General features: G+C 36.6%; 1 protein-coding gene and 1 pseudogene across 2 annotated transcripts in view; both read left to right on the top strand.

Annotated features, from left to right (window-relative positions):
- The window catches only part of USP32 (ubiquitin specific peptidase 32), a gene marked incomplete at both ends in the record, with an annotated part of 149,868 nt that overhangs the window by 84,227 nt on the left and 50,484 nt on the right, over positions 1–15,157 (top strand). Inside the window, 5 exons of the mRNA XM_084236460.1 lie at positions 1,994–2,101; positions 4,050–4,165; positions 4,557–4,619; positions 9,394–9,477; positions 12,668–12,729. Coding sequence (XP_084092586.1) covers positions 1,994–2,101; positions 4,050–4,165; positions 4,557–4,619; positions 9,394–9,477; positions 12,668–12,729 — 433 coding nt within the window. The remainder of the gene's footprint in view (positions 1–1,993; positions 2,102–4,049; positions 4,166–4,556; positions 4,620–9,393; positions 9,478–12,667; positions 12,730–15,157) is intronic.
- LOC311172651 (putative high mobility group protein B1-like 1) lies at positions 5,926–6,376 on the top strand (annotated as a pseudogene). The gene has a single exon. The product of its transcript is annotated as a putative high mobility group protein B1-like 1 (transcript).

Genomic DNA, 15,157 nt, shown 5'->3' with positions numbered 1-15,157 from the left:
TGCTTTCTAGAAACAGAATATAAATTCTCTTTGGTAAGTGCTTATACCTGAGCCCATCTCTTATTTCTAACCCATACATCTTTAACTCTAAAAAGACTATACAGTTATAGGGTCCTTTCTGGTGGCGCAAGGAGTAAGACGCAACCTATGAAGCTATCTGCAGCCTCTGCATCATGAGTTCGATCCCTGACCAGGGAGCTACCCACATGGTGCAGCAGACCTCTCCCAACTCGCCCGCTGCTCCCCTTAGTGTTTTCAGTCACTCTGCCTGTTCTGCTCCCCACTCTGTCTCTGGTAAATCCTTTCACCTCCGTCCCCACACACCTCTGCCCCGTACCCCAGTTCTTGTATGCATAAATAAATAAATCTTTTTTAAAAAATTTAAAAAAAAAGAAAGACTCTACAGTTATAGGTTTATAAGGTTCTTGCACATAGTTTAGTAGGGGAAAGCTAAAATAGAAATTTAGATAGTTGTATTGAATTTTATTCTACCTGTATATATAACCTTGCATAAATCAGTGTAGCTCTCTGTACCCGAATATTCTCATATATGGAATGAGTTTGACCAAATTGGTGGTTATGAAACAATACTCCAACAAGGCGTCTCAGCAACTGTTGCAGGGATTAGGGTGCTAGCCTCTGAAAGGACAGAGCTCCAGGCTTTCACACATAATCCCACTTCTTCCTCAGCGCAAGTGCCTCTACTTTTTTTTTTTTTTTTTTTTTTATGTAGAGGCATGTTTTCTTTCTTTCTTTATTTATTTGTTTGTTTTTGTTTATACATGCACTGGGTACAGTCAGAAGCGTGGGAGGGTGAGAGAATTCACCAGAGCCAGAGCAGAGAACAGAGCAGGCAGAAGGACCAAAGTACACTGCTGAGGGGAGCAGCGGGCGGCAGGAGAGGTCTGCGTGCCATGTGGGACCTTCCTCCGGTGGCCGGGGAGCAGCCGGGGATCGAACCGGCGCCACAGAGGCCGCGGGCAGCTTCGCAACCCAGTGCTCAACCGCTGCGCCACCGGGGAGGCCCTCTACTTTTTTTTTTTACTTGAAAAAGTTCCACTGCTGTATCCTTCCCCCACACAAATAATTGAAGAAATTGAACCATCTCTGATGTCCTCTCATACTGTAAACTTTTTATTACTATGGCTTAAAAAAAAAAAAAATCAGGAACACAAGGGGTAATTGAGGGTGCTATCATAAAAATCACTTTTGAAATCTGAATACTTTGCTTCTGATTCTGAACTTTTTTAACTTTTCTTACTTTTGGCAGATCTCTTAACCCATTCTGAGTTTTAGTTTTCTAATCTTTTTTAACAAAGACATGGAATTAGATTCTGGAAATATACCATCTTTGGTCTTCAGATTCCTAGGTTGTTACTTCAGAAGTACTCATTACTGCCAGAGCAGATAGGGTTCTGGGCTTCCACCTCCTTCAACAGTGCATTTGTGTTTTTACCTTGTTAGAATTGGAGATTGATTTATCATTTTATTTGAAAACAAAATAGTTCATTTTCTGATTTTTGCAAAAAGTAGGAAAATCACAGGATTTAGGTTATAAATTTCCTTTCATTCCTGAAATTTAAAATATGCATTTATAAAGATTGAGTAGAACAAAGAAGACTGTAATAGACTGCTTCATGTAAGAGCCCTATAGGAGCATATTAATAAATCTTTGCTATATCTTTGAGTCTCTAGTTCAACCTTTCTCCCTCTTTTTTCCTTTTCATTTTTTACATGCTGTGCTCATTTTTAGCTCTTAGAGTTGATGTAAGATAGAGACAGACAAACATAACCAAACACTGAAGGATATATTTTTTGCCAGGATCTTATGTTGTAGTTGTAATTATGTCAGGAGAAGGAAATACTTTGTATGGGAACTAAAGATAAACTTTTTTTTAATTTGTCCACTTATGAAGAAAAGGCACGCTTCATTTCATTAACATGTCATTATAAACATTAACTATGATTTATGGTATCTTTTCTGATTTTATAGGTTTGTTTAATGCTTTTGATGAAAATCGTGACAATCACATAGATTTTAAAGAGATATCGTGTGGATTATCAGCCTGTTGCAGGGGACCGCTAGCTGAAAGACAAAAATGTGAGTATGCTAAACTTTGTCACAAATTTGTAGGCTATACAGTGAAAAAAATTTAGCATTCATCCATGTAAAATCATCTGAGGATTAAGTCTTGCAGCTTCATTACTTTGTCAAGTTGTCAAATAGTAGCCTCTTGTTGAGGTTTTACTGAGGTCATTCTAAGAATTCAATTACTTATTCTTTTTTATAGTTGAATACTTTGGGATCTGTGCTGTTAATAATGAGTCTGATTTTCCTGATGAATTTGCAGTTTATGATAAATGAACTGTTTTATATTAGCCTGGATGTATTTGAGATATTAAGCATTTAGAAAATATTTTCTGGTAGTCTATATGTAGAATTTTGTGCCTTGTGTAATTTGAAGAGCAACTTATTTTCTGTCACATACATTAATATTTTATTAGCAAAGTAAAATCTATGTTCAAAACATAATCTTACTAAATTCGTTGACGATCTTTCTAACCTAGCTAAAATGTCATTATAGCATACTTTATCGGTACATGCATTATTACCTCATCCATATTGAGAATATGTAGCAGTTTACATTTAATTAAATTACATTGGAAACGAATTCTAATATATTTAGTAGGGTGGTCATTGTCTCTGCTTTTTTAAAATACAGCTTCACAAATGTTGCCTACTTTGGATGTGGTATTTGATATTTTGATCTTTAATAATATACTACAGTGTATTTAATTGATTTAGTAGCATAATTTCTGTGGGGGTATATTAAAAAGATAATTACTCTTACAAATTCAGGTTTTGTATTTCTTCCCTAATGCTATACCATTATTCCTGGCTTTATGATAGATCTTTATTCTCATTAAAGTTCTAATGTTAAAATAAATCTTAATTTCTCAGTTGAAGTTAATTATTAATTTAAAAAAATTTTTTTTTTGCTTATGAACTAATGGGAGTTAAACTAGAATGATTTCATTTGGAGTTAACTAGCAAAGTACTGATATTGCTGATTCTTAGCATGTTGTGTTTAGATGCCATTCAAGAGTTGAAATTATTCTTGGTGTCTTTTAACAAACTTGTTCCTTACAGAGGCAGCTCTTCTGCCTGCCTGCAACTATGCAGGTGCCTCTTTTTCTTTCTCTTTCTCCTAATAAACCTGTCCTTTTAAAATGTAAAAAAAGAGAAAAGGAAATTATTCTCTCACAATTCTTTTGGAAAAAATTTGTGTGTACATTAATTACATTGGAGAGGAAGTGGAAGCATACATACTATCTATATCAGCTTGTTATTACTTACTCTTAATATAGATGAGATATTTTCAGCATTATAAGAACCAACTCTATATGATCAGTTTTGAGTATTAGAAACTAACTTAAAAACTTGAATTACCTCCTAATCCTGTGAGGTGTTCTAATATTTATTATACAGTAACTTGGAGTTTTTTCCTTTTTTTTTTTTTAAAGATTTATTTTTTTATGCATACAAGAACTAGGATTTAGACCAGAGGTGCAGGGTGAGAGGGTTCACCAGAGACAGAGTGCGGTGTAGAACAGGTAGATCTACTGAAATACGTTGCTGAGGGGAGCAGCGGGCTAGGCAGAGAGGTCTGCTGCGCCATATGTGGGTTTGCTCCCTGGCAGGGGCTCAAACTCAGGCTGCAGTGGCTACTGGTAGCGTGATAGCCTAAGACTTAACCCCTGCACCACCAGGGAGACACTTTTTCTGGTTTTTAAAGAATTGAACTCTAGATGGACTAAAGGTAGGGCTCCCCAGACTGGGCACTTACTTAGAGAAAATTATGAAGTGTGACCAATAAGTCCTCTAAGTTCATAGAATCTTAATGACATATTGTAGTTTGTTCCAGATAAGAATTTAATGCAGAAATACTTGACAAGCTAAGTTATTTCACTAGGGCACCTTCTAGTAAAATGTATTGTACTTCAGAATATAGAAATAGTTTCCCTCAATAAGAGTTTCTTTTCTTTAGTTTGCTTCAAGGTGTTTGATGTTGATCGTGATGGAAGTCTCTCCAGAGTTGAGTTGAGAGACATGGTGGTTGCACTTTTAGAGGTCTGGAAGGACAACCGCACGGATGATATCCCTGTGAGTTCTGATTCTGTACATTTTGTTGCATGTAAACTTTCAATAGGAAGAGGGAGTGGAAAATTAAGTGAGTGGATTAGATTAAGATAGAGTGCCAGGAAAGGGTAGTGGGAGTGAGTGGGAGGAAAAAAGGACCTGTTACTGCTTCTAGTTAAAATATTCATAGCTGAAGGAACAAAATTGGGAAAGGATTTGCCTTAGAACATTTAATTAAAAAATATGTAAAATAAGACTAAAACTACAGAAAAGTTGTTTTAATTTTTAAGCTCTCTAAGAATCTGTTTGTGGTAATTAAAAAAATACTTGATCAAAGTACTATATACTTTAGTCACTGAAATAAAATGATATCTACTATTTTTCTAGTTACTCTTTCGGGTTTCTGTCTTTAAAGGAATTACATATGGAGCTATCTGACATTGTAGAAGGCATATTGAGTGCACATGATACCACAAAGGTGAGTCTAGCTAGGGCTAATTTATCTTTTTCTAAAAATGCCATGTATTCTGAATTGGAATATATAGTTTGCATGCACTCTTCAATCTCTTCTGCATTCCCATCCCTACTTAACTAGATCTGTGGTTAAAATATTTCTCAAGTTGTGTCTAAAGAGAGCCCATTCTCAGAAGAGCTAAAAAGAAACTTCTCCGAAGAGGAAATACAAATGGCCAACAGGCGTATGAAAAAATGTTCAACATCACTTGCAATCAGGGAAATGCAAATCAAAACTACAACGAGATACCATCTCACACCAGTGAGAATGGCACATATTAAAAAGAACTAGCAACAACAAATGTTGGTGAGGATGTGGAGAAAAAGGAACTCTCCTGCATTGCTGGTGGGAGTACACACTGGTCCAACCACTATGGAGAGCTGTGTGGAGATTCCTCAACCTACTAAAGATAGAGCTCCCATATGATCCAGCAATTCCACTCCTAGGTATTTACCCAAAGGACACAGAAACATCAATTCCAAAGAGCACCTGCACCTCTATGTTTATAGCAGCACTATTTACAATAGCTAAGCTTTGGAAACAGCCCAAATGCCCAAAAATAGATGACTGGATCAAGAAGATGTGGTATATATACACCATGGAATATTACTCAGCATTCAAAAAAGATAAACACATGCAATTTGCAGCAACATGGATGTAGCTAGAAAGGATCATGCTCAGTGAAATAAGCCAGAAAGAAAAAGAAAAATACCGGATGGTCTCACTCATAGCAGGAATCTAGAAAACCTAAATAAGGGACCAGGAAAATGAATAACTATAAGAAAGAAAAAATCAAAATCAACAAACAACTCTGAACCAGAGATACACTATGGGGGATAGGGGGCAGGAAAAGGAGAGATTGGGGTCAAAATAAGGGGGTTGCAATTATATGGGGAATATAAAAATAAAATATAAAAATAAAAAAATAAAAAATTATGAGAGTAGCATTATTCTATTTTTAAAAAAATAAAGAGAGCCCATTCTATCTTAACTCTATATTAAGTATAAGACTTATAAGAAACATCTTATTTTTCCAACTATGATTTGTATAAAAACAAAGTAGATAGTTTATAGTTTATAATATTTATTTCTTCCATTTTAATAAATTATGTTAAAATTAACCTATATTGAGCAAAAGAAGCCACAGACACACACAAGAAATACATGGTAATCATTGCAGTACATTCAGTTCCACAGACACAGCACTGGGGCAAGTGAGCCAGAAGCGCATTGGGCAGCTCTGTGCCTTGCTGAGGAACAATAATCAAACATGGGCAAAGGAGGTCCTAAGAGAGGCAAAATGTCATTGTTTTTTGTGCAAACTTGTTGGGAGGAGCATAAGAAGACGAGCCCAGATGCTTTAGTCAACTTCTCAGAGTTTTCTCAGAAGTGCTCAAACAGGTAGAAGACCATGTCTGCTTAAGAGAAAGGAAAGTTTGAAGACATGGCAAAGGCAGCAAGACCTGTTATGAAAGAGAAATTAAAACGTATATCCCCCCTAAAGGGGAAACAAAAAAGAAGTAAAGTACCCCAATGCATGCAAGAAGCCTCCTTCAGCCTTTTTCTTGTTTGGTTCTGAATATCACCCAAAAGTCAAAGGAGAACATCCTGGCCTATCTATTGGTGATCTTGCAAAGAAACTGGGAAAGATGTGGAATAACACTGCTGCAGATGACATGCAACTTCATGAAAAGAAGACTGCTAAACTGAAGGAAAAGTAAGAAAAGATTATTGCTTCCTGTAAGCTAAAGGAAACCCTAATGTGGCCCAAAAAGGAGTCATCAAAACTGAACAAAGTAAGAAAAAGGAGGAAGACAAGGAAGATGAAGAGGTTGAAGAAGAAAAGAAAGACATAGAAGATGGTGATAAATCAGTCAGTTCTAGCAGTTTTTTTCCTTGTCTATAAAGCATTTAACTCCCCCGTATACAACTCACTACTTTTAAAGAAAAAAATTAAAATGTAAAGCTGTGTAAGATTTGTTTTTAAATCATAGTTGTTTTTTTGTTTAGTTAGCAATTACCAAATGTATCTTTAAAGATAGCCCGGTCAGTGTGGTGTTTTCAGTAGCCACTAACCTTGCCTGATACAGTATGAGGTTATATAGTGGCATGGAAATTTAAAGCAGTTTCTTGTTGCACAACATAAATTAGTTATACAGAGAGAAGGTAGTTTTTCATCTTTAGTTGTTTCTGATATAGCTTATATGAAATCATTGCTGTTTTGTTAACTGAATACCACTGTGTAATTGTGGGGAGGGGGGAAGCTGTAGCTGTTTTGCTGACATTCTGAGTGCTTCTAAGTAAATACAATTTTTATTGAAAAAAAGAATGCATTCTGTATGATTCCATTTATATGACTTTCAAAAACAGTGGCAAAAATAAATGGGGATAGAAGTTTGAATAGTGATTTTAGGGGTGGATGACTTAACTTGGAAGTACCAAAAAGATGCCTGGGGTGATGGAAATAATTTTTTTATCTCCATCTGGATGGTGAATATGTTTCTAAAACAAAATTTTTTAAATACCATGTGGACAGGGCCTTTCCTAAGTTTTTAAACAGTAGCCAGAATAAGCATACAACAGCAGGAATAAACATGTATTTTACAAAGAATTAAATCCTTGAAGTTTTTAGTCTGACAGTCTTTATTAATGATGATATTATAATAGGCTTACTCCTATAGCTTGCATTACTCTGATATCTGTGTGTCCCTGTGAGATTAAAAACAATTAACATGCATGATGCACATTTGAGTTAATCTGAGCCTTTCCACACAGACATTATCAAGTACCATGTCGCAGATTGGTAGGATGTAGACCACAGAGGTTGAAAATAAATAAGAAATTTTAGGTTTTTTTCTTTCTTCAATCAAAGTTCCAGAAAAATTTGGGACTCATAAAGAATTAGTCCTACCTGATTAGGACTAATGTGGACTAGAACTAATAATAGTTCAATTCTTAGTTCATTGATAGTCAATAGAAAGTTGTAAAAATGATTTTACTGAGTCTGAGCTTTATTTGACAAAGCAGGCTGTCTTTCTGCCAAGAACTAAAAGTATTCTATTGATATTTGGTATGTATAAGAACAATAATCTGGAAAGGTTTCTGTTAGAAAATGCCTTATCTAGAGATAGAATTACTAATGCCATTTTCTCTAATGTTTGGTAAATTTATAGGTGTTATTGTTTATTTTTATGGAAGATGGAGTTTCTACTCCTAGCTCTGTTGTGGATTTTAAAAAGAAATTAATTAACTCTTCCATCTCCGTGAAATGTTAACAGTTTATAGAATAGGTCTTGACTCTTTGCTGGACATGAGACCTGAAACCATAAAATCTATAGAAGAAAATATAAGTAAAACACTACAAGACATACATCGCAATAACATTGTTGAAGACTCATCACCCAAAGCAAAAAAAGTCAAGGAAAACATAAAGAGCTGAGATTACATCATACTGAAAAGCTTCTGCACAGCAAAAGAGAGATTAACCAAAACAGAGAGACACCGCACTGATTGGGAAAAAAATCTTTGCACTCCAGTCAACTGATAAGGGACTGATCACAAAGATATACAAAGAACAGATATACAAAGAATTCATACGACTATTGTTTTGTACCTTTAGAAGGATATTAGCATACCTAATGAGATGTTGTGAGAAATATGTGTTTCATATTTAGTATGAAAATAAATAATTACAGGCCTTCCCTAGTGGCACAAGGAGAGAGTCTCAGACTATGAAGCTATCAGCAGCCACTGCAGCATGAGTTCGATCCCCAGCAAGGGAGCTGACCCACATGGCACAGCAGACCTCTTCTGTCTGGCCTGTATTTCAGTACATCCACCTGTTCTGTTCCCCATTCTAACTCTGGTGAATCCCCTCACCCCCCATACACATCTCTGGCCTACACCCTAGCTTTTATATGCATAAATAAATAAAATCTTAAAAAAAAGAAAGTAAATAATTACAATTAGATTCTTTTAAAATCTTACCATATATTGCTATTATATCATAAAAAAAAGAATATATCAAATTCATTAAATAGTAAAACTCAAAATAATTATTATTAATCTAAGATTATTAGTTAAATGTTGAACGCATAAAATAACAATCATTTGGCTTTATTTTTGCCTGACAAGAAAAAATAAACATTACACAGTGTGTGTATATGTACTTTGATACTTTGAAAATTCACTGGAATCACAAAAATGTTGCCTTAGTCAATTTAAAAAGTAACGTTAAGTTGTATTTTGGGGAAAATGTAATGTAAGTATACATGTTTTTATGCATATTTAAGTCCTTTAAATATCTTAAGCCTGGTATTGTCACCAGGAATTTCTAAGAAAGTGTTAGAAAATTGTTAGGATGAAAGAGCATAATCTAAAGAGACTGCTTTTTACTTTCAAAATTAGCGAATACTCCACTTTGCCTACTTAGAACCTGTGATTTTCCATAGGTAGACTTTGAAGCAAAAACTATTGTCAGTTATTTCCTAGGTGTTCTTGAGAGATTATTGATAAACTGTCCTCATTACCATTGACTGCTTCAACAGAGTTTTGTTTTTTTTCAAACTTATATAGCTGGCCTACTTTTCATCTGAACATACAACATCTATTTTAAATTATTCATTTGCTTTTAGCAAATGACTAACATAAGTTTTATAAACAAAATTTTATTCAAATGCCTATAAAAAATTAAGGCAGTCTTAACATGAGATCTTTTTGAATATTGTTCCTCTTTCAGATGGGGCATCTTACTCTAGAAGACTATCAGATCTGGAGTGTGAAAAATGTTCTTGCCAATGAATTTTTGAATCTCCTTTTCCAGGTATGTAAAGGATAGGTACAGAGAGTAGTAGTAACATTAGTCCTGTATCTTTTCCATTACGTGGAGTTAATTTCCTTTGGGGTGTAAAACCACATATACTGAAAAGAACTGCTTTATCTTGTACTCTACTTGAAGGATGGTAAAATAGATCAGGAATATCCACTGACAGTTCTCAAACTCATGACATGGGTGATAAGAAAGCAGAACATAGTTGATTATGTTTGTTTATTGTAATTCATAATAGAGCAGCATGTAATCCATGATAGAAAATAATTTAAAATACAGCAGTCATTTTATTTTATTTTTTTAGAGTATTCTTAAGTTTTGTCCCTCAAGTCATTTTATTTATTTTTTTTTTAAATAATAAATTTTATTTTTATATTCCCCCATACAACTGCACATGCCCCATTCTGACCCCAATCCCTCCCCTCCCGGCCCCCACCCCCCAAAAAGTGTCTCTGGTTCATAGTTTTTTGTTGATTTTGATTTTCACTTTCTTATAGTTATTCATTTTCCTGATCCCTTATTTAAGTTTTCTAGATTCCTGCTATGAGTGAGACCATCCGGTATTTTTCTTATTCTTTTTGGCTTATTTCGTACAGCAGTCATTTTAAATTGCTGTTTTACTTCACTGTTGTCTTTTTAAAGGACTCTTCCTTATAACAGGCACTGTGAACAGAAAACTGGATCATAGTAGGCAGTTTTAAGTTTTAAAAGTATATGGTGTCTGGGCCTCCCCTGGTGGCGCATGGTCCCACATGGTGTGCAGACCTCTCCTGCCATGCCCGCTACTCCCCTCAGCAGTGTATTTCATCAGTCTGTCTATTATGTTCTCTGCTCTGGCTCTGGTGAATTCTCTCACCCTCCCACGCTTCTGACTATACCCAGTGCTTGTATAAATAAATAAATAAATCTTTGAAAAAAAAAAGTATATGGTCTGGTGCTTGCTTCAGCAGCACATATATCAGAACAATACAGAGAAGACTAGCACAGCACCTGCACAAGGATGACATGTAAATTCATGAAATGTTGTGTATTTTTTGCTCTGGGTCTCATTCTCCCAAAGAAAATGGAGAAGATGATATAAAGTCAAAGTCTAGATTAAGGAACCAGTCTCCTTCCATTCACTCCCACCTGCTTCACTTTCCAAGGTTCATCCTGTGTCCCCTCCACCAAAATGAGCTTCAACACTTAGGGATTTTGAGTATACCAAATCTTTAACAGAATTGAAGGGAAAACTGACATTTTTACACTATTGAACCTTCCAATCCATAAATTTGGATCATCTCCTTCTACATAGGTTGTTTATTGCTGCTGTAACATCTTATCACAAATTTAGCATCTTAAAACAACACAAATTTATTATCTTGCTGCTCTGTGGGTCAAAAGTCAGACATGGGCCTCACCAGGCTAAAAATCAAGATGTAAACAGGGCTAAATTCCTTTCTGTAGGTCTGTGGAAAAACACGTTCTTTGCTTTTTCTAGTTTCAAGAGGCCAAGGCATCCCTTTGCTTGTGCTTTCCCTCATTCCCCCATCTCTACTTCTCCATCTCTCACCACTTGTAATGCCATTAGACATCTACCAGAATGGTTAGTTTTTAAATAATATGAAGTATTAGCAAGAATAACAAACATCTGAAACTCCTCCACATTGCTGGTACGAATATAAATTACAAAAATTAAAGAATTCTCTCACCTTCCCGTGCCTCTGGCCTGTACCCCAGTTCTTGTATAAACAAAAAAAATAAATCTTTTAAAAAAAAAATTGATAGTATTTGGAAAAGTTGAGCATATGCATACCATGTGCCCCAGCGTATGTGTGTACGCTGTAGAAACTTCAGATCTGAACACGAAATTTAAAGTAAGTTTGTTGTTATAGCCAAAACCAGAAAATGACCCAAATAAATACCAACAATAAACAAGTTCATAGCAGCAAATAAAGTGTTGCAAATACTTGTAGTGGTACACTTGACAGCAATGAAATACTATGTACCACAACATGAGTGAATCTTACATAATGTTCAGTGGGAAATACTGAACAAAAATTCAAAAGTGGACAATAGCAATCCATGGTAATAAAATTTTGGGTAGTTAATATAGCAAAAGGGTACAGTGGTATCTGAGAAGAAACCCAAAGTGGGTTTCTGGGGGGTAGTAATGTCTATTTCTTGAATGAGTGACTGTTACTTAGATGTTTCTACTTCATGAAGTCATTAAACTGTGCACTTATAATTTATTAACTTTTAAGTATATATTTCCATTTTTTTTAAGTTTGCTTACCAAAAACAGTTCTCAAAACCCCAAGTATCCATCAATATGAGAATTCAAATAATGGAATACAGATGAATCTTAAAAACCTAATTTATTTCCTTATAAATATTGCCTTAAGCAGTAAACAAAGGGGTAAACAGTATTGAATTCTTGATTAATTATAGGCATGCTAATATATTTACAGAGACCTTTTCAGATTTACTAGTATATGTAATTTACATTGAAGTGGTATCCAAAAATTAAGATGGATTGATGGATGAATCAGTGGGTACACAGAAACAGATAATAAAATATTAATTTTAGAATCTGGGTAGTGTGTGTGAAGTATAAAATTAATAACTTTTCTCTATGTTTGAAAGTTTTCATAATAAAATATTGGGAGGGAAATGTTTGTGATATTTAGAGAAGGCAAATAAATTGAGGAAATGAGCCTTAAAAGCATAAAGTAATTACTGGCAATAATTTTTTTCTTAGAGTTATTCCAATTTAAATGCCATTCCTTGGCTGTTTTATCTCCTATATCCTCTTCATCTCTTCTTCACTTCTCTCTCCAGGTATCATATACTCTTCAGATTTCAGGAAGGAAGAAAATATTTTCTGTGTGAAATATATTAAAATATATAGTGTTGTAATATTCAGAAGTCTCTTCCTCCCCTGCTCTCTTGCTTCCTACCCCCTCTCTCCCTTTCTCGCTGTGTCTATTTCCTATCCCACAAAGAGATTTGGAGTTGGTCTCCACTGAAATGGTTTCTTTTTTAAAAAAGCTAAAGTTAAATTTTGCTAAAGTGAATCATTGATAATTCATTAGTTGAAAGTTGTTGCTAATTCAAATTCCCATTGACAAAGTGGATTTCATACAGAGAATGTGAAATACTATACAGTCCAATCATAAAGCTTAATTTCCCTTCTTTTCTCTAGGTATGTCACATAGTGCTGGGGTTAAGACCAGCTACTCCAGAAGAGGAAGGACAAATTATTAGGTAAGTTTGTAGTTTCAATCTATGTATTTTTAATTTTATTCCTGAAATTTCTAATGCCTGGAATATGTTGTTATTAACAGCAGGTTCCATTTTATTTTTTTTTTAAAGATTTTTTTTTATTTATGCATAGAAGAGTTGGGGTACAGGCCAGAGGTGTGTGTGGGGTGAGAGGATTTACTAGAGACAGAGTGGGGAACCCAACAGGCAGATTATTGACCAAAGTGCACTGCTGAGGGGAGCAGCAGGTGAGTCAGGAGATGTCTGTTGCACATATGTGGGTTGTTCTTTGGCCAGGGGATCGAATTTGTGCTGCAGTGGCTGCGGACAGCTTCATAGGTTGCGTCTTAACCCCTTGTGCCACCAGGGAGGCCCCAGCAGATCCCATTTTATTATAATCATTACAAAATTACACTTTCTCCAAAGTTTTTACACTGAAATATTTTTGTTAAAGTAAGTTCCTAAACAGGGCCTCCCCGGTGGTGCAGCGGTTGATCGCTGGGTTGTGAAGCTGCCTGCAGCCTCTGCAGTGCCGATTCGATCCCCGGCTGCTCCCCGGCCACTGGAGGAGGGTCCCACATGGCACGCAGACCTCTCCTGCCGCCCGCTGCTCCCCTCAGCAGTGTGCTTCGGTCCTTCTGCCCGTTCTGCTCCCCGCTCTGGCTGTGGTGAATTCTCTCACCCTCCCGCGCTTCTGATTGTACCCAGTGCTTGCATTAAATAAATAAATAAATAAATAAATTAAATAAAATAAATCTTTAAAAAAAAAAAAGTTCCTAAACAATGAATTTGATTGATTTAGAGATTAAATTCTATTTAACATTAAAATTTCACTGAGTACTAATTTCTTTTTTTTTTAAAGATTTATTTATGCATACAAGAACTGGGGTACAGGCCAGAGGTGCGGGGGGGGGGGGTGGTGAGAAGATTTACATAGAGACAGGAGACAGTAGGGAGCAACAGCGGATTGACTGAAATACACTGCTGAGGGGAGCAGCGGGTGAGACAGGAGAGGTCTGCTGCGCCATGTGGGTTAGCTCCCTGACCAGAGATTCAACCACTGAGTACTAAATGTTTTGAAATAAAAAAGACATAAGATAAAAGGTAGCAGCTTTACTATAAAATAGTTCATATGTGGGCCTCTCCTGGTGGCACAGTGGTTGAGCGCTGGGCTGCAAGGCTGCCCACAGGCTCTGCAGCGCCGGTTCGATCCCCGGCCACTGGCGAGGGTCCCACATGGTGCGACAGACCTCTTCTGCCATGCCCGCTGCTCCCCTCAGCAGTGTGTTTCGTCAGTCTGCCTGTTCTGTTCCCCTCTCTGGCTCTGGTGAATTCTCTCTCCCTCCCGTGCTTCTGACTGTACCCAGTGCTTGTATAAATAAATAAATAAATCTTTTTTTTTTTTTTTAAAGATTTATTTATTTATTCAAGCACTGGGTACAGTCAGAAGCACGGGAGGGTGAGAGAATTCACCAGAGTCAGAGCAGAGAGCAGAGTAGGCAGACTGATGAAGTTCACTGCTGAGGGGAGCAACGGGCGGCAGGAGAGGTCTGTGCACCATGTGGGACCCTCCTCCGGAGGCCGGGGAGCAGCTAGGGATCGAACCGGCGCTGCAGAGGCTGCGGGTAGCTTCGCAACCCAGCGCTCAACCATTGTGCCACGGGGAGGCCCAATAAATAAATCTTTAAAAAAAAAATAGTTCATATTTGTAAAAAGATTAGACGTTAGAACTGAGTAAAAAGAATCAAAAGAGTGCTCATTTCAATTGTAGATAATCACTGATGACAGCTTTTTTCAGCTTTATTGAATTATAGTTGAAAGCTAAAAGTATAGAACTTCCTTTTTTCCAGCAGATGGAACTGTGAGTTTGTTTGTTTTTAGCTTTTCATAGCTAGGTGTTTGGTAAGTATATTATATGTCTGTGAGATTAATCTGCAGCAGCTGATTCAGGGGTTAGGGAAGGACCTGGAGGGGTCCAGTGGCTGGTAAAGTGGTGTTAGGGGTGGTTCGTGTTTATGGTACTGCTGATAACTCTCCTCTCTGGGTTTCCTTATCCACATCTCTATAGTCTATTAGCTGCACTGTCAGCATGCTTCATAGCATCAACTTGAGTCCTAAGGAGGAAAGACAGGGAGAACACAGTTGTACCCTGTCCTCTTCCTGGGTACCACACCTGCCTAGCATACTGAGCTTCTCCCCAAGTATCCCATCTCATTTACTGTAGCACTTCCTCAACACTGGTCTCTAATGTCCAAGGTTCTAGTTTGCCCAAAGCTTAGAGAATCCTCTGTGTCCAGTGCCCTTCTGGACTACTCTCAGATTATCCTCCTGTAATGAAGCAGGGAAACTCCTCTGATGCCATCCTCACTACCTCCTCCAAAATTAGTATGCAATTAAAGCATACAAATTCAGTTGCATTTAGTACATTGAA

Source organism: Talpa europaea (assembly GCF_964194135.1).
Source record: "Talpa europaea genome assembly, chromosome: 7".
Lineage (NCBI taxonomy): Eukaryota > Metazoa > Chordata > Mammalia > Eulipotyphla > Talpidae > Talpa > Talpa europaea.
This window is presented reverse-complemented; position numbering and strand designations above follow the sequence as displayed.